General features: G+C 38.1%; 2 protein-coding genes across 9 annotated transcripts; one reads left to right on the top strand and one right to left on the bottom strand.

Moving 5' to 3' along the window:
• The first annotated feature begins 277 nt into the window (after positions 1 to 277).
• On the top strand, positions 278 to 24,749 carry ranbp3b (RAN binding protein 3b). Of its 8 annotated transcripts, none has more exons than XM_083525806.1 (17): positions 279 to 366; positions 8,894 to 8,952; positions 10,205 to 10,241; positions 11,129 to 11,215; positions 11,568 to 11,639; positions 12,839 to 12,904; positions 15,775 to 15,876; positions 16,872 to 16,972; positions 18,496 to 18,615; positions 18,700 to 18,797; positions 18,913 to 18,988; positions 19,134 to 19,227; positions 19,650 to 19,774; positions 20,015 to 20,135; positions 20,670 to 20,812; positions 21,545 to 21,791; positions 23,442 to 24,749. In XM_083525806.1, exons 1-17 carry the CDS (start codon positions 345 to 347, stop codon positions 23,486 to 23,488), a joined length of 1,617 nt encoding a protein of 538 aa, XP_083381932.1. In that variant the 5' UTR covers positions 279 to 344; the 3' UTR covers positions 23,489 to 24,749. The 8 variants fall into 8 exon arrangements, with proteins under 8 accessions (XP_083381934.1, XP_083381933.1, XP_083381932.1 ...); XM_083525804.1 differs by having other exon boundaries at positions 19,623 to 19,774; XM_083525805.1 differs by having other exon boundaries at positions 15,763 to 15,876.
• Positions 24,448 to 27,302, bottom strand: capsla (calcyphosine-like a). The gene is made up of 4 exons (XM_083526220.1): positions 27,028 to 27,302; positions 26,714 to 26,891; positions 26,327 to 26,536; positions 24,448 to 25,440 (listed from the first exon to the last, which is right to left on the bottom strand). Exons 1-4 carry the CDS (start codon positions 27,099 to 27,101, stop codon positions 25,339 to 25,341), a joined length of 564 nt encoding a protein of 187 aa, XP_083382346.1. The 5' UTR covers positions 27,102 to 27,302; the 3' UTR covers positions 24,448 to 25,338.
• Between the last annotated feature and the right edge of the window lie 263 nt (positions 27,303 to 27,565).

The raw sequence follows: 27,565 nt of genomic DNA, 5'->3' as shown, positions 1-27,565 counted from the left end.
ATTGTAATAAAATAAAAAAAAGCACAAATTTTAAATACAAAACTTTAAAACCGATAAGTAAAAAAAAAAAAAAAAAGGAGATTAGATTAAGAATAAAATAAGCAAAGGAGCAAAATAGTGATAATATCAATATAACAAAATAAACTGTGTACACATTGTAAAAGAAAATCCATATATCGAAAGGAATATAATATTTAAACTGTAAACAAGAACATAATTTTTTTTATATAAGAAAGAAGAACGGTAGGGTCTATTAACGTCACTTTCGTTCCCAGCTTTTGTTTCAGTGCTAGAAATAACGCCCGTGTGCCGCGGTGCATTGTGGGTGTGCGCGGAGAAGTAAAATGGCGGACTTGGCGAACGAAGGTAGGCAAATGGGGCGAAACAGCGGAGCCACTAAACCCAAAAATAAACGCCTTTGAGACTTGTATAAGCACGTGTGCGTGTGTTGTAAGAGTGGCGTGATTTAGTTTGTAAGATTCGGGGTTGGTTTTATTGAGCCGGCTGTACATTAGGAGGGAATGTTTTAGCTAGCATGGTTAGCGATAACCTGGTTAGCTAGCAGAGGTGTTAGCTGTAGCGCTGGTTAAACAGCCTCCACGGGAGCTAGCTAATGTTCCGGGCCTTTCTGGTTTCTTTGATTTTTTTAGGCGGGTTCGGCTCTTTCACTAGTTTCACATTTATATTCATTTATATGCTTCTGTGTAGGAACACAGCCGCACTTTTAATGACCGACTCGCACGACTGAAAGCTTCGTAAATAAATCGTGTATGGTTTTATCATTTATATTTATTATTTAGCGATGAATCGGTGATGGCATCTCCGGTTGAGTAAGTGCACGCTTTCTTACCAAGCAGTGCTTCATGGATTATGATTATGGAGTATGATTGTTGTCAGGCATCAGTGATTCTGTTCTATTGTTGCTTTTGTATTATTTTGTAATCTGACTCAATCACCCTAGACAGGATTAGCTTTAAGCTAACGTTAGCTGGAGTCATCGATGTGCACTTGATCAAACCAAGACTCATATCTCTAACTCTTGACCATCTCCAACTCCACAGGTCAGATGAGATGATGGCATTTAGTGAGCATTTAGATACATTATATACACCGATCGGGCATAACATTGACATTAACCTTATGACCGGTGAAGTGAATACAATTGATTATCTCTTCATAATGGCATGGATATATTAGGCAACAATGAACAGTTTGTCCTCAAAGTCGATGTGTTAGAAGCAGGAAAAATGGGCAAGCGTAAGGATTTCAGTGAGTTTGACATTGTGTTTGCTAGACGGCTGGGTCAGAGCATCTACACAACTGCAGCTCTTGGATGTTCCTGGTATGCAGTGGTCAGTATCAGTCTAAATGGTCCAAGGAAGGTACAGTGGTGAACCAGTGACCAGGCTTATGTATGCACGTGAGGAGCGAAGGCTGACCCAACAGACGAGCTCCTGTAGCTTAAATTGCTGAAGAAGTAAATGCTGTTAAAGCTCGAGGGTCAGGACTGGTATGGCAGCAAAAGTGGGACCAACACAATATTAGGCAGGTGATCATAATGTTACGCCTGGTCAGTGTACATGCATATATACAGTACCAGTCAAATGTTTAGACACAACTTCATCTTCAGGTTTTTTTTTTTGCACATTTAATACTGAAGGCAGCCAAACTATGAAATAACGCGCATAGACTTATGCATTAAACAAGCACCCAGAATATGTTTCATATTTTAGATTGTCCAAAGTAGCAAGATGTTGCTTTGTCAGCTTGGCAAACCTGTTGAATTCTCTCAAGATGCATGAGGAAGTCACCTGAAATGGTTTCCAGCTCACAGGTCTGCCTTATCAAGAGTTTATTTGTAACACTTGTGTGTTTAGACCATCAGTTGTCTGCACAAGAGGAAACACTGAGTAGAGAGTCAATAGCCCTATTAGTGCTACTCCGACTACTGTACAAATCCATGTTACGGCAAGAAACGCTTAACAGTTAAGTCAAGAGAAACGACAGTTCATCATTACTTTAAGAATTGGAGGTCAGTCAATCTGATCACTTTAAATGTTTTCCCAAGCGTAGTCACCAAAGCCATCAAACACTGATGAAACAGGTTCTTATGAAGACCTGTGGAGGAAAGGAAGACAAAGAAAATAAGTTTATTAGAATTACCAGCCTAAGAAACTTTAAAAGAACAGCAAGCAGAAGAAACATTCTTGGGCCATGACACGTAAAGGAATTATTATATCAGTTGAAAACTGTCCTTTGGTCTGAGTCCAAATGCTAGATTTCTGGTTCTAGCTGCTGTCATTTTAGACGTAGAGAGCTTGAACGGACTCTTTCCAAATTTCTGGTTCCCACTCTGAAGTTTGGAGGAGTAGGAGGAGGAGGTGTGATGATGTGGGGGTGCAATGCTGGTGACACTGTTAATTATTTAGTTATAATTGAGGGCACACTTAACCAGCATGGCTACCACAGCATTTTGCAGCAACATGCCATCCCATCTGGTTTGCACATAGTGGGACCATCATTTATTTTTATGAACAGGACAATGACCTCAAACACACCTCTAGGTTTTTAAAGAGCTATTCATTCAGGAAGGCGAGTGACGGAGTGCTGCATCAGATGACCAGGTTTTCACAATCACCCAGTCTAAATTTAGTTGAGATGTTTTAGGATGAGTTGGACCGGAGAGTGAATGAAAATCAGCCAACAAGCACTCAAGAACTCTGGGAACTTTCATTCCAGGTGACTACATCATGAGGCTGACTGAGAGAATGCCAAAAATGTGCAAAGCTGTCAGCAAAGCAATGGGTGGGTACTTTGAAGAAAATATAATTTAACTCTGTTTTGTTTACAACAATTCCATAGATGTTTTTTCATAGTTTGGATTTCTTCAGTATTTATGTACAGTGTTAATAAAACAAATAACACTGAAGGAGAAGGCGTGTCCAAACATTTGACTGGTACTGAGTATATATAGTAATAGAGAATATATTAATACATTCTAATTAAAGTATAATGAAAATCCAGGCATTTTTGCACGAAGGTTAAGATCTCTCTGGGAACTTGTTTGAAAGCTACTGCTTGGTGCTTATCGTAGTAACTTCCTTGAATTTGATAGGGAAATGTGCTTTCTTGTTCATTAAATTTTTTTTTTTTTTTCTGCTCGTGATTTTAAGAAATAAATTTTTTGTACACAGTTAATTCATTTCTTGTTTGAGTAAATTTTTGCATAACTTTAAGACCTTGTAATCTAAGTACTGCATTTGACCTGTGGCTATCAGCATCTTCTTTACAGGCCAGTGCACTGTAATGTTAGTTACTTGGGTAATGAACATTAATGCTGCTAAATCAGGCAGAGTGTAATGAAAACGCTTTCGCACATGCAGCTCTGGATTCATTACTTTGTGGTGAGATCATTTTTTTTTTTTTGCATTGGCCAGTCTTAAAAAGTATTGCTGCAATATTATTGACTGCTTCTATGTATGGTGATGGAAAGGCTTTGTGTCTGGTGGTAGGAAATCGATAAACCAGTGTCTACTGGGCATCCAGAAACTACACTATATTAACAAAAGTACCTGACTTTCCCTGCCAAATGTGGTTCTTTCCCCCAGATTGTTTACACAAAGTTGGAGTTACACAATTGTATATGATGTATTTGATTTGATGCAACACAATTTGTGCCTTTACTTAAACTATGAGCCGAACCCGTTCCAGCATGACATTGCTTCTGTTCATAAAGAAAGCTCTATGAAGATATTGTTTACATCGGTTGGAGTGAAAGATCTTGAGTGGCCTGCTACAGAGCTCTGACCTCAACTCTATTGAACATTGTGGGATGAATTGGAACGGTGACTGCACCCCAGACCTTCTCACCATACAGCAGTACCTGACTTTTCTAACACCCTTGTAGCTAAATGAGCACAAATCTCCACAAGCACACTCCAAAATCTAGTGGAACATCTTCCCAGTTGAATGGAGATTAATATAACTGCAAACGGGGACTAAATGTTGAATGGTGCATTTAAAAAGCACATGCCAATCTATGGCCAGGTGTCCACAAACTTATGCTCATATAGGGTTTCCTTTATGGAAGTGCCTATCCAGGAGACAAGTCAACATTTACTGTTCATTTTTATTTCTGGTTTGCATTAAAAGCAACACTGAAGAAATTTGATGAAAAATGTATCCAGAGTATTTTGGTCAAATCTAAATCTAGTCCAAAAGATTCTTATGGTGAGAATCTTTTTTTTTTTTTTGTTAACTTCACACTAACTGTGTTTGCACAGTCTGATTCAGAGTAAAATTACTAATAAAAACCCCCCACCAACGAATGTTCACAGCGGGGCCATGCATGTCTGAAAATAGGGTGGTAGGTGGAATAAAATGAGTGTCACTTTTATGAGATTGTTTATTTGGTGATATCTAATTTTATAAAATTTTGTTTAAAAAAAAATGCTTTGCGTGTTAGCTAGTCTTTGAATTTAACCTTTTGGTTTCTTTCATTTATGAAGGTGAAAGCCCAGTATTCAAACTTCGTTCAGTTGATTTGACTACTAGAACCTGGGTTGCCTAAAGAATTTATTTACCGATTAAAGATGCAAGTTTTTAAACTGATCTCTAGGCACAAACTCGGCTAAAGGGCAGAGCTGTTGTGCTGCAGAAGTGTAATAGTTCCTGCTATTTGTACTCGCATGCATGATTTGTAAATGAATGCTTGATGAAATGCCCACAACCTGGCCATTTTATGTAACCGTTTATTTTAATTACGCCGCATTTTCTGTGCTCGGCGAACGGTACACGAAAAAAACTGTATGTGAAGTGTAGCAGCAAACAAAAGTATCAGTTTCGCTCTGAATCTGATAACTTGAGTAATAGTTGTAAAAGTGTTTGAAAGTGCTATGCTGAGATGTAGGCATGTCGGTTATTTGATTAGCGAGCTGTCAAAAGGCAGCAGTGTGCAAACTCGTCTGTCTACTTTCATATGGCATGGTCTGAGTGCCAGTTAGTGTCGTAGGTAATATAATAAAAAAAACACCATCCACCCCAACACTTTTGTTTACCAGTAGAGGTATATTAACATTTGTTTTCAAATTTAACTTCGGATTCTGGTTTAGTAGGTTCTTATGGTGTTTCTCCTTGCTCGTAGGTAATTTTGGAAAGCTTTACTCTTTGCAGAGCTGCGAGATTGAGGTTTTTTTAAGCATGACATCGGTGAGACCATTAAAACCAGGAAGATCTCATCTTTTACACACAGTGTAGTATTTTATGCAGTGTGTGTTTAAAAAGGTTCTTAACACCTAAATATGCAAGTTTTTATGATCTTGAAATGAAACCAAAATAAATAATGTCTGATCTGTCTCCACCTTGTGATAACCAATGAATTCAAGTGGAAAATAAGTTGACATTTCCGTATTTAACACTAACACATTAGCTGAAATTTGTATAATGGGACACGTGACAGTGAATTAACCAATCATATGCAAACTCCTGTGCAAAAGTCATGCAACACTTATCAATAAGGTGATTTGGGTGCAGCTAAAGATGTTTCTGTAGGATTTTCTTGACGTCTTTGTTTTATCCGATGGTCATAGTTTGCAATTTACGAAGACGATTTCACCAGTGAAAGGTATCATTCAGGGGAACACTGCGAGACCATCAACATGTCAAGAAAATGGGACTCCAAAGTGACATGGCCAAGAATAGGATGAAAACTTATCATGTAGGCAGCCAAGAGTCCAGAGGCAAAGTTGAAGGAGCTGCAAGAAAATGTACAATTTCCTGTTTGCTACAGCAATCGCTTATGTTCTTCACATGTATGAGCTGTAGGGTAGGATAGACCTTGAGTTTAACAAAAACCCATCCATGCCTGCATAAATCATGCCCAACCAGGCAGAAAAATATGTAACGGTCTGCTGAGACCAAGACAAACCGTTTTTGAACTTAAGATATGTTGACGCTAAATCATGAAATCGTAGCCCAAAGAGCACCATGTCCATGGATAAGCATGATTGTGGCAACATTATGCTATTAGACTGGTTTCCTTCGGCAAAAACTTGGGCTTTATCCGAATAAATCTCCAAGTATTTATATATTTACACCACTCTGTTAGACTGTTCACTTTTCCAGGATGCTTATGAACCAAAGATCAAATCCAAGTCAATAAGGTTTGGAAGCTTGTGCAATCCAGTGGATCTGACCTCAAAATTGTTTTATAAGCAAAAATGATGCCATTACAAAGTATTTTAGGGCTGCCCACAGTGATGTAACCGAGTTGATGCTGTAATTATTTATTTATTTTTATATCTTAAAAGTGAAACATCTTGCGGTTAGATTTTACTTGCTTCTATAGTGCATTAAAGGTGGAGATCTGGAGGTCTGCATTTATAACATGGTGGCTATAATTTTATATCTACTCTATAACCTTAAGGATGCCATTAACGCTGTTCCATGTGGTATTGATGGGTAGCTAAATTTGAGCTAAACCTCATAAAGCAGCAGATACCAATAATCGTCAAGTCAAGTTTATTTCTATAGCGCTTTTCACAACAGACATTGTCTCAAAGCAGCTTTACAGAAATCAACAGTCAAGGTGGATGGTGTGCATTTATCCCTGATGAGCAAGATGTTATGAGGAAGAAACCTTGAGAGGAACCAGACTCAAAAGGGGAACCCATCCTCATTTGGGTGACATCAAGAGTTTGATCATAATCGTCTGTGTGCAAGATGGCGCTGAGATTTCTGTGGAATTGCAACAAGCTTTTGAAATGAGATTTTCTCAATTTCTTGTTAATCGTATATGACACGATAGTTTGAGCAATTCTATGGTGCGTGTAGTCTAAAATTGTTCACAAAGCCTCCCCCCCCCCCTCGTTACAGCAATGCCTTTGTGTCTTTAGTTCCTTTTTTTTTTTTTTTGTCTGACACTTAAAAATGCATAAAACACTTGCAGCATATTTTGTCCCATCCTGTGGAGATACTATAAAATAGAGATTGGAAGAAAGTAGCAGATATTTTTGGGTTCTCTGGACATTGTATGCTAGTAAAATTTCTTTGCTTACTTTTGCTAAGTGAATAAGAGGCACTTATTTACACCATAGGTTATTTTACGATTATTAGTTAGTTTTAGAAGCTATATAACTGTTCGAAATTTTGGCAAGTGCATCTTTGAAGTAATGCAGAATTGGTCACAAGAGACTGGTCACTTGCTAGTTTGAACATGATGAGTTAATTTTATATGTTTATCAGCAGCTACCTGCCTAATATTTTGTAGGTTCCACTTCTGCTGCCAGAACTGCGGTTCGCTAACTGGCATCAATATGTTGGCAACGGATCCTTCCAGTTCTAAAAATTAAGAAGTGCTGACTTTTCTTCAAACCATTTGTGAACTATTATGTAGTGTGGAAGAGCACGTCAATAAGGAATATTGTTTACATGAAGGGGTATACTTGGACTTCAACAATGTTTAGGTAGCTGACAAGTCTTACAAGAAGTCCAGAACCCAAGGCTTCTGAGCCGAACATTGTCCTGAGAAATCACTTTTCCTTTGTTGGCTTACAGTTTGTGCCACAGTAGCTCTTCTGTGTAATATGGATTAGACTAGCTGGCCTTTGCCATGACTCGGGTTGCTGGTTTACCAGTTGTTTCTCTTTGGGCCTCTTTTGCTATGTACTTCCACAAGGTCTGCTGTGTTGGAGATGCTCTGACCCAGTTGTCCAACGATCACAATTTAGCCATTGTCATGGTCTCACAGATTCTTATGTTCATCCAATTTTTGCTTTTAGTATATCAGTTTTGATCATTGATAGTTCACTTGCTGTGTGATTTATATCCCATCCCTTGACAAATGTCATTGTAACAATTTAATCAATGTTGTTCACTCCATGTTAATGTTTTTAATGGTGTGTGTGTGTTCTGTATCTGTAATATACACAAACGGGCATTGCTGGAATTTTTGTTATCGTCTATATTTACACTAAGCCACATTGACTGAGCCTGGTCATTTATTCTCAGCTTTCATTTACAGCAACAGATGTATTACTACTGCTGTTAAAAATAACAGAGGGTCAGGTTGATCATGTGTCTTTGTTTATTTACAAATGTGACGTGTACTCTAATCCCTCTTAACCATGCCAGAGTTTTATTAGGACCATGGGTCATTTCAAGTGCGTTCAAAAAGAAGAAGGTTTACTTTAGAAGTTACCAGAGGCGCTTTTAATTAAGTGATTGTGATCTATGGAGTATAAAGTTTAAACAATTAGGCATTTGTCTGCTGCATTACAGCCAAAAATCTGCGTTAAATGCATAATCAATAGAAAGCTGATATTGTTTATTTCCACAATACACATGATCACATTTGTTCATTACACCCCTATTGGTATTTGCGATTGAAAAATTTTCTTCGAAAGTTGACAGTTGAGTTGCTTACATTACATAATATCACAAATTAATTTTGCATCCAAGTGGCTGCCCTCCAAACCCCCTCTTCCCTCTATGTGAACAGTTCACCAATTTGTGAAATCTGAGAACATTTAGCAGAGCTCTAGCTCTGTCAAGCATATTTTCTCTGATAAATGAAGGTGCAAGTACGGCAGTGCGAGTGTTTTTTCTTATTGTTTGCATCAAAGAAAAAATTCATTTGGTGATTCTTTCAAGCGACCAAGGAACATGTCGTCTGTATGCGTTTATGTGAGACATTGCAACCTGAACACACCCCATCCATGGAACAACTGATGACAAGGCAAAAGACGTAGTGTTAAATGATGTATCCGATTTTCTGAGTCATGTTTGGTGCACTCTGCTTGACCTGTCTGCATTTTTGTTATGACTATAGACATGAAATATGTTAATTTGTGAAATGATAATAAACCTGATCCTTTTTTTTTTTTTTTTTTTGAAGGAGAGAAGCCTGCCATAGCTCCTCCAGTGTTCGTGTTTCAAAAGGACAAGGCACAGAAGGTAGGTCTGATTGTTGATTACTTCATATCTTTCTCTCTATCTATTTATCTATCTATTTATCTCTCTCTCTCTCCATTCTTTCTTTCTCTACCTGTCTGTCTATGCTGCATGGAGAGATGGACGGGTTTATGTTTTAAAGCCTGGATGCTCTCATAGTTGCTCTTGCCACAGATCTATGTGATCTCCACATGGATGCTTTATGTAAATCTATTTAGCCACAATGACTTGCCTAACAAATTAGTTTGGCGAAGTGGACTTTTCTTCGAGCCTGATGACTAATTAGAGTTTGCTTTTGGTTTAATTTATTATAATTTGAGCTCAGGAAGGTTGATAGTGCAGGCAATTTGACACCCAGCATAATATAAATTTTGTTTGTTCAAAGAAGTTATGGTTATGACCCTGTTAAAGTCTGTAGCGTTTTACTGGTCATGGCTTGTTGCATAGGTTGCTTTCGAACCTGAATTTAATGGTGTCTAAATTATAAATAAAATCAATATCACGCAGAGGTTCCAATGCATCCCAGAGGGTAAATTCAGTTTAATAACAGTCAGCATGTGAACTGCATGTAAAGTGGTCCCAACGATCAGAAGCAACAACAAAAAAAATGATTACTTTCCAGCCAGCAGAGGAATTTGGGAACTTGTGGTGATCCATTGCCACCACTGTGACCCATTACCATGGCAAGGCACCCATGCTGGGATTGTGTAGCAAGCAGCAGGGAGTTATATGCCAGTGGTTTTTTTTTTTGTTTGTTTGTTTTTTTGTCGGATTAAAAAAAGGTGATTTTTGACTTGAATGATGGTGGTACTGTTTGTGCTGTGGCCTCATCAGCCAATGGAACTGTACCTATGGTGACAAGATGGACCAGCTCAGCAGGGGGGATCATCACCACACAGTACGATCCAAATTCAGCTGACTGTTGGCAGTTGACTGTATGGGACTAAGCAACACTTACTCAGTTGATTTAGTTACTAGCAGGAAGGTAATATTTGGCTTGTACTGTGATTTATTTAGCTTATGCATATTTATAGATGTTGCTTTTTTTGGCCAGGTGACAATTCGGTTGTTTTTTTATTTGATTTCCTTGTCGGGAACCATATTAATTACCATATTATAGTTATTATTATGGTCCTGCTGTGTAGATGGTTGATAGGAGCATAATATCTGGAAATGTATTTGCAATCTTGTTTGCAGATTTGCAATTAGATGTTGTAGTTTACTTGTCTCTAATGCATGATTTTCTCCTTTTCAGCGATCTGCCGATGGGTCCAGTGCAGAGGATGGGGACGGTATGTCTGCTTTATTATCGGCTTTATCTTAAGGCACCTTTTCAGTTGCATGCTGATTGTGTTAAAAGCAATGATCTTGAGTCGGGATGTCCCAATTGTCTTCTTAACAACTATTTGTTTAAAGAGGGCGACATTGAAAAACCCAAAGGAATCCTTGACCACTCCAGTCAAATTGGCCATGCAAAGTATAAAGGCAATATAATAGATCCAGATTAAAAGTGAGGCACTTAATGGATAGCTGTTTGTAATGTAGAATGTTTTATCAGTCCAGTAGATAAACCCTGATATCACATCAAAGAATTTCAGTTGGGTTGTGGTGGTGGGTTTTTTTTTTTTTTTTTTTTTTTTTTTATTAGTTTATCTATTTATTTAGTTATTTTTTGATGTTGCAACCTACAGGGTATATAGTTTAACCTGAGCTCAGGTGATTGACTATGTGGCATTGTATATGTTCTTCCTTTGACTTTGTGGGTTTCCTGGTTCCCCCCTACTAGATTTGTTTCAGATTGCCCCAAGGTGAATGTGGGTGGAATGATCTGGTGTTTAATCTAATCTATGCACCACATACACCAGATCCTGAACAGTTGCTATGGATTAGTTAGTCAATTAGAGTGAATCAATAGCACTATAAGAAATGGAGTTTCGGTGTCATCCAGATCAGGATGGGATCCTTTTTTAGTCTGGTTCCCCTTTAAAGGTTTCTTCTTATCACTAGGGATAAACCTTTGGGACTAATTTAAGATGCTAAAGTTTATACTTGGAATCTACTAACAATCAACTAATTGGATCCTGAATTCGGGTCTGATTTAATGCTATGCACGCCTCTTGTATAAATGTATGTAATGCTGCCGGTATTTCGAATTATATTTGATTTGTCTTGTCTTTAGACTCAGACAGGGAGGACGGAGAATACTGTCCTCCAGTGAAGAGAGAGAGAACCTCGTCTTTAACACAGTTCCCACCTGCGCATTCAGGTAACGCAACAACTGTAACATCACTCGGATAAACTCGTGATGTAATTTGATGTTTTGCTGCTCCTGTACAGTCTGAAAGCCACGATGTGGATTTATGTAAATGTCATGCAAATATTGACCTGTCGGTAAGAAGCATCTTAATTCTTTCAGTTGTGTTTCTTCTCTACATTGCTACATGCTACTTGGCACTTCAGCTGTGTGTTATTCTGATGTGACTTCAGTTTGGTGCCGACGGTTAGCAAGCCATCTGTCAGAAATATTGGCTCATTGTGCTGCCGTAGTCACACTGTTTCTTCCTCTCTGTGTGTGTGTGTGTGTGTGTGTTTGTGTGTGTCTGTGTCTCCCGCTGCAGTTTCCAAGAATAATGTGTTTATGCCGTCAAGTTTCTGTCAGTCTCCAACAGGCAACTCGGACTCTGAGCCAGGTAAGAGCACTTGTGAAGATTTTACCATGTTACTGTGACTACTAAATACAAGTCAGTAGTTATAAGCTGTTTTGCTCAATTTCCATCTTATTCTAGCTCACCGTTAGTTTGTACACTTATGAAATGAGCTTTATACTCAAAACGCACGTTTGCTTTGTTACAAAGAGGAGTCATTGTTCTCGATTTAATAGAATATGCATTGTAGAGCAACATCAGGTGCGTCATTGATTAATGACCTGCGCTGGGTACACTGAAACCAAAACCAGTTCACGTCACATAACCCGCATAATAAGAAGACATTCAGCCGGAATTTGACAAAATGCAGAGTAATCTGTTTTGAAATATAATTAGCTTGGAAATATCGTGTTTGACTTGTTTTGCTGTGGCTCATTTGACTCAGAACCCAGTCAAAGTACTTTAAATGGTGTTATTGTTTCATGTTAAACACATTACAGGCTATGATCAACAATGCAAACCAACTGCCAGGAGAAAATTTGCTGTTTAGTCTGTCAATTCATTTTTTATTTTATTTATTTTTCCCTTTTTTTTTTTTTAAACACAGATGGTTCAAGCCGTGTTTTTAATTAATGCAGAATGTTGTTTGGACAAAGACAATTTTATGTGACAATTCAAAAAAAGAGCCAAGTTGATGCTCTATAAAGAAGTCAGTCACAGTTCTGATGCAACATTGCACTTGTTAATTTTTTGCTGTTTGTTTTTGTATGCTGCATGGTTTGGATTTCATATTGTCTGTTTATTGAATTATATCGATGCATGTCCTTGTGATAATTTTCCTGATTAAGCTAGTTTTGTGCAGCAGAGGAAGGAAAGGATGAAAAGTAGTTTTGCTATTTTAAAACCTCTTGTCAGGACATGACCCATGTTTATGCTAAGTCGTGACGTGCCTTTGCATGTTTGTACAGCACCCAGAGAAAGTGTTTAGTGGTAAATTGAGGAAGTACAGAGGAAACAAGAGAAGCTATTTCTATCTCTTCTCTCAGCAGCCAAACAGGAAGAACTAAAATATGCACAGTTATCATTTCCAAGAGCACAGGAATATAGGAAAGTAGGTTTCTGGGACCAAAGTGTTTTTTTCTCCATTGGCCTTATGACATTCTTCCTCAACACACACAAAAAAAAAAAAAGTTAAATGATCTAATCCTGCCTTTTTGTGTTCTTTGCTGCTTTGATTCTTTTAGAGGAGAAGCCAGTTGGATTTCGGTTGAAACCTCCAACTCTGATCCATGGTCAAGCGCCGAGTGCAGGTAAGGCTTACCCTTTCCATGCAGTGAGAGCGAGTTAAAAAAAATCTTAATGTTTATTTTAGCAATAAGAAATGGGTGTCATATGCAGTGTGTAAGTTTGAAAGGTTTTATGCCAATTGTGGATGTATTTTACTTCTGGTGGTGATTATAATACCACAATGGTTTAAAGTTCACTCTCCACCTGGTCACATGAAAATTCCAGTTAGCCAATAGAGTAGTGATATACTGGAAATGAGTCCCTGAGTTCGCCAAACATGTACACTATATGGACAAAAGTTGGTGGACACCAGACCATAAGATTCCTGTCTGCTTCTTAAACATCCCATTACACATTTAGTCCCATTCGTATTATATCAATCTTTTGGGAAGATGTTCCACTAGATTTTGGAGTGTGCTTGTGGAGATTTGTGACCATTCAGCATGAAGGGTTTTTGTAAAACTCCGGCACTCGTGTACAGTAAGACGGTCTGGGATGCAGTCAGTGTTCCAATTCATCAAAAAAGTGTTCAGTAGGTTCGAGGTCAGAGCTCTGTAGCAGGCCACTAAAGATTGTTCACGCCAACCCATGCACACCATATCTTCATGGAGCAGACTTTGTGCACAGGGGCATTGTCATGCTGGAACAGTCTTCAGTTCAAGTGAAGGCAAATTTTTATGGTACTGTATCCAAAGACATTGTATACAATTGTATTTTTATAGTAACGGCTTGGGGAAGGACTTACATATACAGTAGTGTTCAAAATGATAGCAGTGTGTTAAAGTGAGTAAAGCTCAAAATCCTTATAACAACTTGTATTTCAATACACGCAAATTCTAAATCGAAACAGAGAAAAATGTATCAAATGTATTACTTTACAGAAAGTGAAGAAAAAGAAGGCTGTTCGAAAAAAAAAAATAGCAGTGTCTGCATGTTTCTTTAAAGTCAAAACTTTACTGTATACTCTTTAAAAAAAAAAAAAAAAAAAAAAAAAAAGATTTAGCTTTCTTGTGATTCACTGAACTAATATATAGTTTAGTATAACCACGATTTCTGAGAACTGCTTTACATCAGTGTTGCATGGAGTCGACCAACCCCTGGCACCTGTGAACAGGTATTTTAGCCCTGAACGACTGCATTACACAACACAATTCCTCTGCATTTTGTGGTTTTGCCTCAGAAACAGCATTTTTGATGTCACTTCACAAGTTTTCAATCGCGTTCAAGTCCGAGGATTGGGCTTTCCACTCCATAACATTAATCTTGTTGGTCTGGAACCAAGATGCTGCTCGCTTACTGGTGTTTGGGGTCGTTGTCTTGGTGAAACCCATTTCAAGTATTTTAATGTACTCAAACTGATCCGTGATCCCTGGAATGCGATAAATAGGCCCAACACCGTAGTATGAGAAGCATCCCCATATCATAATGCTTGCGCCACTATGATTCACTGATTTTACAGTGTACTGTGGCTTGAATTCAGTGTTTTGGGGGTCGCCTGACAAACTGTCTGTTGCCACTAGACCCAAAAAGAACAATCTTGCTTTCATCAGTCAACAAAATATTGCGCCATTTCTCTTTAGGCCAGTCAATGTGTTCTTTGGCAAATTGTAACTTCTTCAGCACGTGCCGTTTTTTTCAACAGTGGGACTTTGCGGGGGCTTCTTGCCGATAGCTTGGCTTCACATAGATGTCTTCTAATTGTTACAGTACTCACAGGTAACTTTAGACTTTCTTTGAGCACCCTGGAGCCGAATATTGGCTGAGTCTTTGCCATTTTGGCTATTTGTTCTTCGATCTGTTCGATTGGTAGTTTTCCGTTTTCTTCCATGACTTTCTGGTTTTGGTTGCCATTTAAAAGCATTTGATGTCATTTTAGCTGAGCAGCCTATCATTTTCTGAACTTCTTTGTTTTCCCCTCTCCAATCAACCTTATAATCAAAGTACACTGTCCTTCTGAACAATGTCTGGAACAACCCATTTTACTGCGATTTTCAGAGAGAAATGCACAGTACATCATTTGCTGCCTTCATCCTTAAATAAGGGACACTTTTTGACACCAGTTTTTTTCACAGAATAATTGACCTCTCTAATTGACCTCCGAACTGCTATTATTTTGAACACACTCTTTTCATTCATTTACACAAAATCAGCAACATGCATGTCATTACTGTTGGGTCTGTTGGTTTTCTATTCCTACTAAAATATTTGCCATGCAGAAATATAATTTCTACCAAAAACAGTGGTTGAACTGGTTAGTGATGTTGGACTTCTATTATTTTGAACACCACTGTATCTGGAAAAGTCGGGTATCCCAATACTTTTGTCCATATAGTGCATTTGATATACTCGTTGAGATGGTTGTTCTTGTTTCATTTTCATTTAATTTTTAATGATTCTGTTTAAATTTAGATTAATTTCCTCCTCTTTCGGAAGTAGAACAATGTTTGATTAATTAGCTTGACCTCACACTGGAAATGTGACACTACGTCTGCAATTAGTGGTTTGTGCCATTTTTATTTGCCAACATAAGTCTTCTGTAATGCTTGGTCAGATCCAGAATATGATGTATTTTGCCAAAAAGCTGTATTTTTGTTTTTCTGTATTTTGGAGATCTGACTAGTTTTAGTAGTAAAGTCTTTCCTTGTGTGCCATATATTAAAAAACAATATACAAATAAAATTATGTATAATTTGATGTATAAATTGTCTGTCTCCATACCTACAATATTTATACACAGTAAGCTGTTAAGATTCGGTTGCTTTTGAATGCAAGAACGCTTAGAAATACAGCAATTAGGCTTGAACTGTAGTTTTTGGTGTAGATTTCTAGCCTTTGGCTGGCTGTTGTAGGATGTTCGGTTTCCGTTCCAATCCATTAGTAGGCTGTTTTTCAGGTGTACCCAGTCAGAAACCTAAGGAGCAGCAGCGCAGCGTACTGAGGCCTGCAGTCCTACAGGCTCCACCCACCAAGACCCTTTCCGAGTCCAGCAAGAGCAGTGAGTACACCCACACTAGGCTGTTTGTCCCCCGGTGTCCTTTACTGACATACAACAGATTCACCGCATCAGTGCTGGGAAGAAATGATCATTAAATGACCTGAATACTCTCAAAGTAACTTTATCGAACATGATTTTGTTATACTGTAGGGTTGAATGAGAAATCTCACTCTATGTTGGTTAAGCTTAGTGGGCATGTTTGTAGTCTCTCTTTCCATGTTGTGACTGTAGTAATGACACAAAGTGAGCAAGTGTCTGTTTAAGCTTTTTGTCTATTATAAACATGTAGCAGTTGCATGAAGAAATAGTATCCACTGGTAATGTGTATAGCGTTGCTGTCTAATACTTATTTATGGATATGGTTTATATATGTGGTGAGGGAAGACATGCAGGTTGTTAATTTGAAAGCAGCAGATGTAGAGGACTGATTAGTATGGAGACAAATGATCCGCGGTGGCGACCCCTAATGGGAGGAGATGAAAGATGATTGCTAAACTTGCATACAAGAATATCTGTGAAAACTAAATCTATTTAGTGCATGTTATTGCCATATTACATCAAAATGCAAATATGAATATAGAAATAAAATTAAAAAATCATTAATAGAAATATAAAATTCTATAAAAAAAAAAGGCAATCGCACCCTACTTTGTTTTCTTTGTTTTAGTTTGAAATGACCCCAGACTTTGGAATCTTAATATTAATAATAATAATGGTCCGTGGGGACTCAATGTGTAGTTAAATGGCCTGAACGAAGTTTTGAGGCAAATAATAATTTTTCTGTATTCAAATTAGTTGTTACTCGTGGAGTCGCTTTAGCCCTAGTACACATTACTGTGTTTATTGTTTTTTTAACTGTGATGTTTAGCTGAGCAGCAATATCAGTAAATTCCTAACCAAATAAATTTGTATATACAGTATTTTATCCAGTATTATGTATGTATAGCATGCTGCTGTTATTAGAATGGCATTTACTAATAAAGTTTTCCTAACAGACTCAAGCTGTGGAACAAATGGAGTGGGCAAGTTTTCAGAGGCAGCTACAGAAGGCCGGGGGATTTTCCTGAACAACACAGAGAGCTCAGAAAAATCACCGGTGAGTCTTTTTTTTCTTTTATAAAATCAAAACAGGATCATGAACACACAAACTTTCATTTGAAGGTTTATGTGCATTTCATTTCAAATCATTAAACAACTGCTAGTAAATTTTTGCTCAAACAGTGTATAATAATTCCCTTATTTTAGCTCTGTTTGTGTATTTTACATTGCATCATTGTTTTGTTGACCTGTTAGCCTTCGGCACAGATTTTGGGACTCTCAGCTGAAAATGCCCTACCTAAATATAAATGTTAACAGTTCCTGATAAAAGTGTGCTACATACACAATTTAAACATGTTTGGAAAGAAGACACTTTGATGACTGACAGTAAAGCGCAAAGTTGATATTGCTCAAAATGATATTACGTTACAGATGAAGTGTCATGGATATACATTTCCTGCATTAAACATTAGTTTTATTTCATATATAAATACATTAAATCAGTCCTGGAGCAATCCAGAAAAGTACTAGGTTGAAAGCCACATATCTCATGAGTTTTTATTTCAAATTTCATAAAGACTTTAATGAGATTCCTACAAACATTTATCTGTGACTATTTCTGGTCCTTTTGTTCCTCCCCCTGTTTGAGAGCCACCTGCTAAACTCAGGTAGCCATTCATACTCTATTCATACAGTCTGCATAGAAATGAATGGCTGACCATTAAAGGCTTTTGTTAAACATGTTTGGTTATTTATATTGATTTGGCATTCATATTGATGGCCAGGTAGCCAGACAAGCTATTGTTTTACAGTCATGGCCATTCATATTTATGTCCGGCCATTTCAATCTCAACAATAACCACACACACTTTTCAAGCAATTCTCTTATAAAAACAAACGGGCTTACAGATGTAAAATAGCATTTCCATGCAGATCTCCAAGTCTCTGTTTTTACTTCACCCCCAAGAATATATTCCACATTGCTGCTTTGTGCAAATCTCAGATAAAACAACCTTTTTGACTGTCTGTTTTTTCCCCTTGTTTTCTTTTCAGTTTTTTTTTTTTATTATAATTTTTTTATTTTGTGTTCTCAAGGGTTGTGTAACACTATATTCTACCAGCCATTTTTTTATTTTTTTTTTACCAGCAAGATGTACATTTTTATGCAAAAGTTATTCGGAAACATATACACACAAACACCAGGCGAAGTTTTGTGACACAAACAAAGAAATGACAATCTAAATTACAACACTATTGTTTGGTTGGAGCAAAAATGCTTTACGGCATGTTGTTCAGTGGAGATTTCTCGTTCCTAATAAACCAGGATTAGCAGCAGTGGATGTTTGTGACTCGTTATTACAATAATAATGTTAGTGCATTTTTTTAATGCATGTTGTTGTTGTGTACTGCTTACACACACACAGTGATGTGAAATCGCTGCTTGAGGCTTAGAGCTTTAGAATGATGTAGCCTGGTTACTCTTCTCCCTTTTTATTGACAATTGGATATCGGTCGCGCGGGTGCGGCGCTGACGACCAAGGGGTTAAATTCAGTTGCTGAAATTTAACTTTTCTTATGCAGAAGAAAGACAAGGACGAAGGAGAGGATGAAGTAGGAAAGACAGAGGAAAGTGCACAGAAGAAGGATGTGGTCGTTGACCCCGGTTTCGTGTTTGGGCAGAACATCAAAGATAGGGCAAAGGTCAGGACATATTTGTGGGCACTTTTCCAAGTGACAGTCCCTTCTGATTCTGTATTAAATGTTGAAATCCTGTTGTCTCTGCAGGTGGATGAGAACAGCACAGCCAGTGAATCTAAAGACGCCACACAGGACTCTCAGTCTGGGAGTACAAATTACTTCTTGCAGTACATGGGCACTCCAAGGTAATTCCCATTTACCCGTTTTCTTTTATACACGTTTATTTCTGTCTTTTACATTCTGATTTAACTAGCAGGTTGTCAGTAATTGTCTAATCCTGTGCATTTTTTGGCTTCCCAGCTCTCTAAATGCTACGAACAACACAGACAAAGGAGCCAAGTTTGTGTTCGGCCAGAACATGTCAGAGAGAGTGCTGGTAAGATGGATTTCTGCAAAAATGTTGGCACAGCCTAATAGTTCTGGCTTCTAAAAATATTAGAAAACCAAAATATCAGCATGCTGTAGTTTTCTTAGCAAGCTGACATGAATGAATCTGAAGATTATGTGTGTTTGCACTTTAGAGTCCTCCAAAAGGCGGTGAATCAACAGCAGAGGGCTGTAAAGACACAGCTTCTCCACCAGAACCTTCGTCACAGGAGACCACCCCAGACAAAAGTGAGTTCTCTTGGTTTTTAGTTTTAGATACATAAAATATTATCCTAAAAGCACTCCTCTGGGGTCTTTTAAACTAACAGACTACACAAATCTGGGCTAGAACAAAATCTGCTTCTATTTCATGCGATTGTATGTATTTTTACTGGCTAGAGATGGCGGTGCTGTTTTTTGACGCACACAACGATACAAATAAGAATAAAGCCTTTTGATTGCAGTGAATGACAATGTGAATGTTACAATCAGAGCATTATTTTAATAGGGATTAGATTATTACTGATTACCGAATACTGGTTAAAAATGAATACTCAGTGTTGTAAATTGACTGAAAATAAAAAAAATCCTAATATTAAAAAATATATATATATACACATCCCTTTGCTCTAATCCTATTCAAGGTGCATCTGAATACTGTGTGTGTCCAGATCACAGCGTGACAGAATCTCTAGAGGAATCGGCAGCAGCGTACACCAAAGCCACGGCCAAGAAGTGCATTTTAGAGAAAGTGGAGGTCCGCACCGGGGAGGAAGCAGAGAGCAATGTGCTTCAGGTAAACTGTTGGTTCCTGATATGGTGCAGAAAACACTTGTGGTTTTTACGTCTGTGCAGGGTATGAGGAAATGTACCCAATTTGTTTGACTGGTCATATTTTACATTCCTGGAAAGCATCTGTTATTGATTTGGTCCAAAAAGTGGAGAACGGATCTTGTTGTCAGCACATGTGAGAATATCAGCTTTGAGTTGAAAATGTGCATTTATTGTTTTCTCTTGTCTTGCTTGTTATCCACAGATGCAGTGCAAGCTGTTCGTGTTTGACAAACCAGCTCAGTCGTGGATCGAGCGAGGCCGAGGGCTGCTGAGACTCAACGACATGGCTTCTACCGACGATGGCACACTTCAGTCAAGGCTAGGTCAGATCACTTCACTATGTGGACAAATGTTTGTGGACACCTGACTAAGATACTTATGTGCTACGTGAACATCCCATTCAACATTTATTCCAATTCTGCTTTTTACATTAGTAAAATCCGGTACTTTTGCAGGCTGAGGAAGCCTCAGGTGCCGTCAGCGTTTCAATTCATTACAAAGGAGTTAATTAATGTTAAAATCAGAGCTCTTTAGCAGGCCACACAAGATTTTTGACTCTACACCATGTAAACAATATGTGCATGGAGCTGGCTTTGTGCACAGGGAGATTGTCATGTTGGAACATGTTTAGGTCTTCTAGGTCAGAAGTTTAATGCTACTATGTTGTTCCAACTTTGTGCTAAGAGCCACCTATGGCTGGAAAAGTCAGGTGTCCCAATTATTTTGCATATGTTCTGTATTTTGTTGCTTTTATTGAGTATATTAAAATCAGAAGCACGTTTTTCATAATAGCAATATCGCTTCTTATTCTTTGTCTTTACGTTCCCCCCCCCCCCCCCCCTCCACTTGTTCATCAGTGATGCGCACCCAGGGTAGTCTGCGGCTGATTCTGAACACTAAGCTGTGGGCTCAGATGCAGGTGGACAAGGCCAGCGAGAAGAGCGTCCGCATTACTGCCATGGACACAGAGGACCAGGGAGTGAAGGTCTTCCTTATATCGGTATGCTCTGTGCCTGTGTGTCGGTTACTATTTCGAGAGAAGCAGATGGCGTTTGTTTTGACTACAAGCGTTTTTACTATGGCATTAGGTTTTAGACCGCATACTAGAACGTATACAGCATGAAATTGCTATTGTTTCAAGGATGTCGGTTGCTATTTAATCCACTTAGTCTGTATTGTTTTGTGTCAATGTTTTGTAGTCTGCTGAGATTGTGTAAGATTAGTTTCAGGTAAACACAGCTTGGTTATACACAAAGGAATGCAGTAAATCTTTCCTTGTCTGTTTCCTATAAATCCCTATTAGTGTAAAAAGACAGCTTGTTTTTAGAAAGGCTCAAACATTTTCCAAATTGGAGAACAGAAACTGAAAACAGTATTGCAGCAGTTGCAGTATTGGGTGAACCCTACACATCAGTTGATTTGAACAACCTTTAAGGGAAATCTAATTTATTCCTATTAACAGCTGGCTTCAAGACAAGTCGGTCAGTTGGCAGAGAGACAAGTTTTGTGTCCAGATTTTACTCCTTAATATTTTATTTTTTTGCACCACAGAATAAACATAATGAGCTTAATGCCAGGATTGAGCTTTAACTGCACCTGTACCTGTGTCTTCACACTTCACTGATGTCGTGTGTAAAACAGAAGTGTTCGAAGCGAATATGCAAACATTTTGCCTTGGGATAATGTTTTTACGATGCTGTCTGTCGTGCTGATTGTGATTTTCCTCTCGCAGGCCAGCTCGAAGGACGCAGGACAGCTGGCAGCGGCACTCCACCACCGCATCCTGGCCTTGCGGAGTCGCGCCGAGCAAGAGGCAGAGAGCACAGTCGAGCCGCCCCACCCAGAGATCACGCAATCCAATGAAGATGACAGCGATGATGATGTAGAGCTTGCTAAAAACAACAGCAGCAGCAGCAGCAGCAACAGCAGCAGCAGCAGCAGCAGCAACATCGCCCCTACAGGAAATACCAGCGTCAGCGGTACAGTTCTCTCCGTCTTCTGCTTCCCTTCACACTGTTGATTATCTGTTTAAATTGAAATTAGTTAGCAACGCTCTATAAAATCGAATGCAAATAAAACAGATTTATAAGAATGTGCCATTTATAAAAAAAAAACAATTCAATATTGAAGTACTAAAGCTTTCTGTAAGGTGTCTCCAGTGTCAGCTTTTTAACTGCCAGCTTTCTGCCCCTGAAGGATGTTGCCTCTTAAGGGTTTTTTAAAATGATTAATTATGGGCTGTCCTTGGAAAATACCCAACTTCAAAGTGGTGTGATGCAGTCTGATGGAATGGAGCACACCCCATTAAAATAAACTTTATACGTGTATAACTAGGGCTTGTTATAACTATAAAAAAACCCTAATTAAGGGTATTTATGTATAAAGGTGTTCTTTAAAAAAAGTGTATCTTTCTTTTATTTTGACATTTTAAAGCTTACAGTGGCTGCTTGTTGAGGAGTGTGTGGAGGATTTTTTTCCTTTAAATAAATTCACTCGTGCCGAGTTGTTTCTTTTGTTATAAAAATACAAAAAAAAAAATTTGAGCATGCAAGGTGTAAATTGTGTAAATCAACATTTGTATTGTTTTTAATGAAAATTGCAGATGGCATGTTGACAACCATGCTTTAAAAATGAGACATTTTGTTTAGTTGTGAAGATATAAGCATCTAGAATATAATGAATTATATTTTGTATAATAATTAAATATCTGCATAAATTAAATATCCAAACAATAAAAAAAACAAGCATTTGAACATGGTAAAGCCGCAGTAAATCACGTTTGAAGGCAGATAAGTTGTAGACAAATGCTATAAAAAGAGAATGGAACAGGGAAATGCAAGTTAACAGGCTTAAATTAAAAATATAAAAAATATACATTGGTGTACAAATGCATAAGCATTGGCTGAAAACCACAACAGTGACTAACATGTGATCGTGCTGCTGTTAGATGTATTGTTTGTTCGCACTGTTTTAAATGAATCTCTCACTATGTCGTGAGCGAGCTGATCGCACGAGTCACGACAGAACAGATGCAGTGCGACTGTCCCATAGTTACAGTTTACACAAAAGCACTTCATTTAAACTTTGCCGTTTTCACATGATGAGGATTATACAGGTTTTGCATACTGTTCTGATGTTTCGCCTTCATCCGTGACACCGGTGTTTTTTTCCTGCTGCGTGTCGACCCTGTACTCTGCTTCGTTTTCAAGCGGCTGTGTTATCTTAGCGTCATGCTAAAACTGTAACTTAAGCAGCACAGCTAATCAACTAATTATCATCGATTAGTTGTTGCAACCCTAATATATAACCATGGGTCCAGCTTTTGACAGTCATCAGCGCGATTCAGTTTGTGGTGTTTTAAACTAAACGTATAGATATTTTTTTTACTTAATATTTGTCAGTCATTGCCCTGCATTGGATGTGTATTAATAATCTGTCATTTAAAATATCAGCATAAGAAAAGGTATTATTTAGATCAGCACCACAAACCAAAAAAAAATAAAAATCATATAAAGAAAAATTCTCCTACTTGGACTTTAAGTCCCATATTGTGACTGCAAGCTACCATAAATATTTTATAATCTGAAACTATAACACCTTTTTATTTTTTTTTCCCCCTCCTCCATCAGGCACTTCTGAAACCTCTGCTGAGGCACCAGCAGCTGAGAGCACATAACACCCTGGTCAGCTGCCTGTCTAAAAACTGCTCTACAGGGTTTTTCTTTTGTGCAGGCATCTGGGTGGACAGCCTTAACCACCGCAACTCTTTCAGCCCAGCGCTGTGGGTCCTTCAGCTCCAGCCCTGTAGCAGAGCTCCAGCGTCTCTCACTTAAAACTCGTAGTTCATTTTATTTTTTTCGCCCCTTCCTACATTCATCGTGAATCTGGAATTCAATATTTTTGTTTTTATCATTTTGTTTGCTTTTTTGTTTTGTTTTAGTTTTCCAGGACTGCAAACAAACAAACGAAGAAAAAAACAAAGAAAAAAAAACAAAGAGAAACAGACTTTTCCATTTAAGGTTTTGGACTTGGCTGCTCATCATATTGATGAGTGTGAGGGTATTCCGCTCTCTGTGTTAAGATACGGCACATGTCACAGCTGCAACTTCTACCACAGGATTTATCTTTTACTTTCTTGCTGTCCCCTCCACCCGCTGTATTATTTTTCTCCTAAGCTCTTGTGCTCGGTTGCAGACCACCACTGTATGACTTTACTGCTCAGAAAAAAACGATCCAACCACCGTTCAGTAACTTTATACCCTCAACCCAAATCCTCACTGGACCTCAATCATTCTCTCTTCTTTTCTTTTTTTTTTTTTTTGGGGTATCTGAGTCTAACTCATTTCCAGTGGTTCGTTTCCCTTAAACCAGTACTTCTACTAGTCTGCTATGATGGTAGTTAGATCTCTTATTGATATAATAAATAAAGGACTAAACCAACAAATGGACTGTGATATTGTGGATCTGTGCTTCTCCAATGTTCCACCAGTGAGAAGAGAAAAAAGTAAAAGGGAATCCCCACCCCCACCTCTTCCTCACTATTATGGAATCACCAGAATCTGCCCTTTAGCTTTGCTTATGGACAGATATGGTTATTTCTGCTTTGATTAGGAAAAGAAAATTGAAACCAACAACTCTGCAGATATTCGTGTTTATTTTCCATATTCTGAATGTTTGTAACATGTTACCTTTTTTATTGTTTTATTAACTTTTTTTATCCATTTCCCTGTCATTGGAGACAGTACAGTGGAGATGACTCTTTTTGTGTGTGAAATACTGAGTGCATTTAGAAACGTGAATACAGAACCATGTAAATTTTTAAGAATATATTATCATTTACTAGAACATGTCTCCAATCTCCTTTACAAAACAAATAGAAAAAAAATCCAAATTAAAAAAGGAAAAGCTTTGAAATAAATTTTTTGTGTAATGTCAAATGTGGTCTCTTAACTTTTTATCTATTTTGATTTGTCAGTGAAAATCAAAGTGCTTTGTAAAATTACAGCAGGAGACTGAATTAAAACCTGTGGTTCCTTCATGCAGGGTGCACACTGCATATTTCAATTTAACTTTAAATAAATGCACATTATTGGTACAGTTTTAAATGTTACTTAGTGTGTGCTGATTTATTGCTTAGCACACTTTTGGGAATTTAATTGGGTCATAGGAATTCACCTGTTTGACCTGACCCCAAAATAATTAACTGAACTGGATGTGCATCAGTGTGTCCACTAGGGGGTGATAGAACATCAATTTAACTTTGTTCAATAATAAGTGGTAAATCTCTATCTGGTAAATATTTGTACAGCACTTGGAGATATGGATAGAAACAATTTTAGGATCATTAAGTAAATGTGTTTTTCAGTATTTGTTTTTTGTTAAAATGCAGGTATAAGTTTGTTAGAAACAGAAAATGAGTTGCAGTACATTTGCACAGATGCAATTTTAAGCGCATTAACCAAAAGCACCATTTGCTGCTTCCACTACTATTTCAAGCAAGATGAACAGATTAGAGAGCTGTTGTGATTATAGCTTCCATGCGTTTTGCATCATGGTGACAAAGTAACCGTCACTGTCGATGGAGGCACTGACTCCGCTGTAGTAATTCACAAACTCGTCCAAAGTGACCTGCCATGGAGAGGAGCAAGGTTCAAATTAGTACTCTCACTGCGTAAAGACTTCATCACTGAGTATCAATGCAAGAAACTGTATGAAACTGAAATAGAACTGGTCTTATATATATGCAGTTGTCTGTTTAATTACATAGAGCTACAGGCAGGTTTTTGTTTGTTTTTTCTTTCTTTTTTTTTCTTTTTTTTTTTTTACAAACACAACCTAAACTGATGTGAACTTTCAATTTTTAAAGATAGGCTGACAATTGGTCTGTAGGCGATCCAGTGTTTGATCATTTGGGTGCTAAAGCATAAGCTGGACACAGTACAGTGGAATACTGTACGTGTCGCTGGTAGGAGTGCCAGACCCAGTGTCTCTGCCACCTTGTGTGGTCTGGTGATGTTTTTTCACAGACAAATATACACCGATCAGACATTAAATCATAACCAGGAGTAAATAACACTGATTATCTCTTCATCATGCCACCTGCTAGTGGGTGGGATATATTAGGCAGCAAGTAAACATTTTGTCCTTAAAGTAGATGTGTTAGAAGCACGAATAATGGCTCCGATCCAACACAGGCTGCTGTAGCTCAAATTGCTGAAGAAGCTAATGCTTCTTCGATGGGTTAGGAATGTTTTGACAGTAAAAGGCGGACCAACACAATATTAGGCACGTGATCATAATGTCATAACTGATCGGTGTATTTACGATAGTTTATGCGATTGGTGAGTTGAGAGCAGGAGGAAAGCTATATGTTCTAGTTTATTGAATACAATGACATTCTGATAATCACCAAATAATCCATTTAAGATTATCTTTCCAATTGCCATATTGAACTACAGTCCTGTGTTTGATATAGAGAAATAACTTTAGCATAAATAATACATAAAATAACTACCTTTCCGTCTTTCTCGTACGGTGAGTCGAAGCTGTCAAGGAAAGAGCGGAACACTTGTTCCTCAGTCCACTCGCCGCTTTTGAACTTGGGATGATGCTTGCTGTTGTAGACTCCCTGCAAGTCTTGTACAGTTACAACGCCATCACCGGTTCGGTCCAGCTTCTGGAAGGCCTGTTTTATCACCTGCTTTCTGACACTAGACATAGGGGGCTGGGGATACATGATCTGACATGAGTCCACAAAACTTTTTTTAATGCTCATTTGGTGAGTGACTGGGTCTTTTATAACCTTTTTTTTCCCACAGCCAAAATTAAATCACCTAAATCCATAAATACCCTTGGAAAAAGGAACATATTTAAAATGTGACACTGCACCTGATTTCCTTACCCTTAGTTTCTCAAGAAATTCCTCAAAGTCGATGGTGCCACTTTTATCCTTGTCCACTAACGTGAAAATCTCCTTCACCTTGTCCTTTCCAACACACAATCCGTAGGTCTCCAAACCTTTCTGGAACTCTTCCAGGTTTAGAGACTTGCTGCCATCGTCATCCATGATGCGAAAGGTTCTGGATACACAGCAAGATCGCCAATGTCATGTATGATTACATCATTCTAAATCGAATCGCACGTGACACTATTAAAGCATATAATGGTCATACATGTAAATATGTGCATGAGGGGGAAAAAAGTGCAGTCTCTTGCCTTGCTAGGCCTTTAATCCCAGCTGCTCCTCTACTCAGACACTGCTTTCTTATCTCCTCGAGCACATCTCCCATCCTTTTTCTTGCAGGGTTTGTTGTTTGGACTCCTGATCCAGATGATCCAAAAGATCTAGACACTTGCAAGAGAGCTCAGATAGTCAGTATATAAAAGCAGCTACACTTTGATTCAAATAGTTTTGCTGGGGGGATTTGCTATAAGCAGCAACCTCTCTTGTCTGATCGTATTGTAATCTGAGTGTGAGGATCTAAAAGTCCACAGAGTGTACAAGTTGGCATGGGAATAAAAGAGTCATGTGGGCAAACAAAGAAAATGCCCAGAAGGCTTCGTTGGCTTGGAAACAAAAATGCAAATAAAGTTACTGGGTAACAGTTAAACTGCAATAACTTGATCTGGAGGGGGGAAAAAAAGCAATCTTTGTTCAAAGTCCACTCCAGGTCTGTAGAGCTTCTCAGATCATATACAATAAATAATACATCATCATCTATGTGAATGGCTTCTCTGTTTCAGGGAAGGTTGC

This window comes from Silurus aristotelis (genome assembly GCF_946808225.1).
Source record: "Silurus aristotelis genome assembly, chromosome: 22".
Taxonomy (NCBI): Eukaryota; Metazoa; Chordata; class Actinopteri; order Siluriformes; family Siluridae; genus Silurus; species Silurus aristotelis.
The sequence above is the reverse complement of the archived record's forward strand: the minus strand, read 5'-3'. Positions and strand labels throughout refer to the sequence as shown.

What these genes read in the sequence shown, in the direction of transcription:
- ranbp3b (XM_083525803.1), top strand. Translation starts at nt 345, where the DNA reads ATGGCGGACTTGGCGAACGAAG. An exon ending in TTCCGAGTCCAGCAAGAGCA is followed by an intron (nt 15,877 to 16,871) that starts GTGAGTACACCC and finishes TTTTCCTAACAG; the next exon opens with ACTCAAGCTGTGGAACAAAT. An exon ending in AGGAAATACCAGCGTCAGCG is followed by an intron (nt 21,792 to 23,441) that starts GTACAGTTCTCT and finishes CTCCTCCATCAG; the next exon opens with GCACTTCTGAAACCTCTGCT.
- capsla (XM_083526220.1), bottom strand. Translation starts at nt 27,101, where the DNA reads ATGGGAGATGTGCTCGAGGAGATAAGAAAGCAGTGTCTGAGTAGAGGA. An exon ending in AATTTCTTGAGAAACTAAGG is followed by an intron (nt 26,537 to 26,713) that starts GTAAGGAAATCA and finishes ATGTATCCCCAG; the next exon opens with CCCCCTATGTCTAGTGTCAG. An exon ending in CGTACGAGAAAGACGGAAAG is followed by an intron (nt 25,441 to 26,326) that starts GTAGTTATTTTA and finishes TCTCCATGGCAG; the next exon opens with GTCACTTTGGACGAGTTTGT.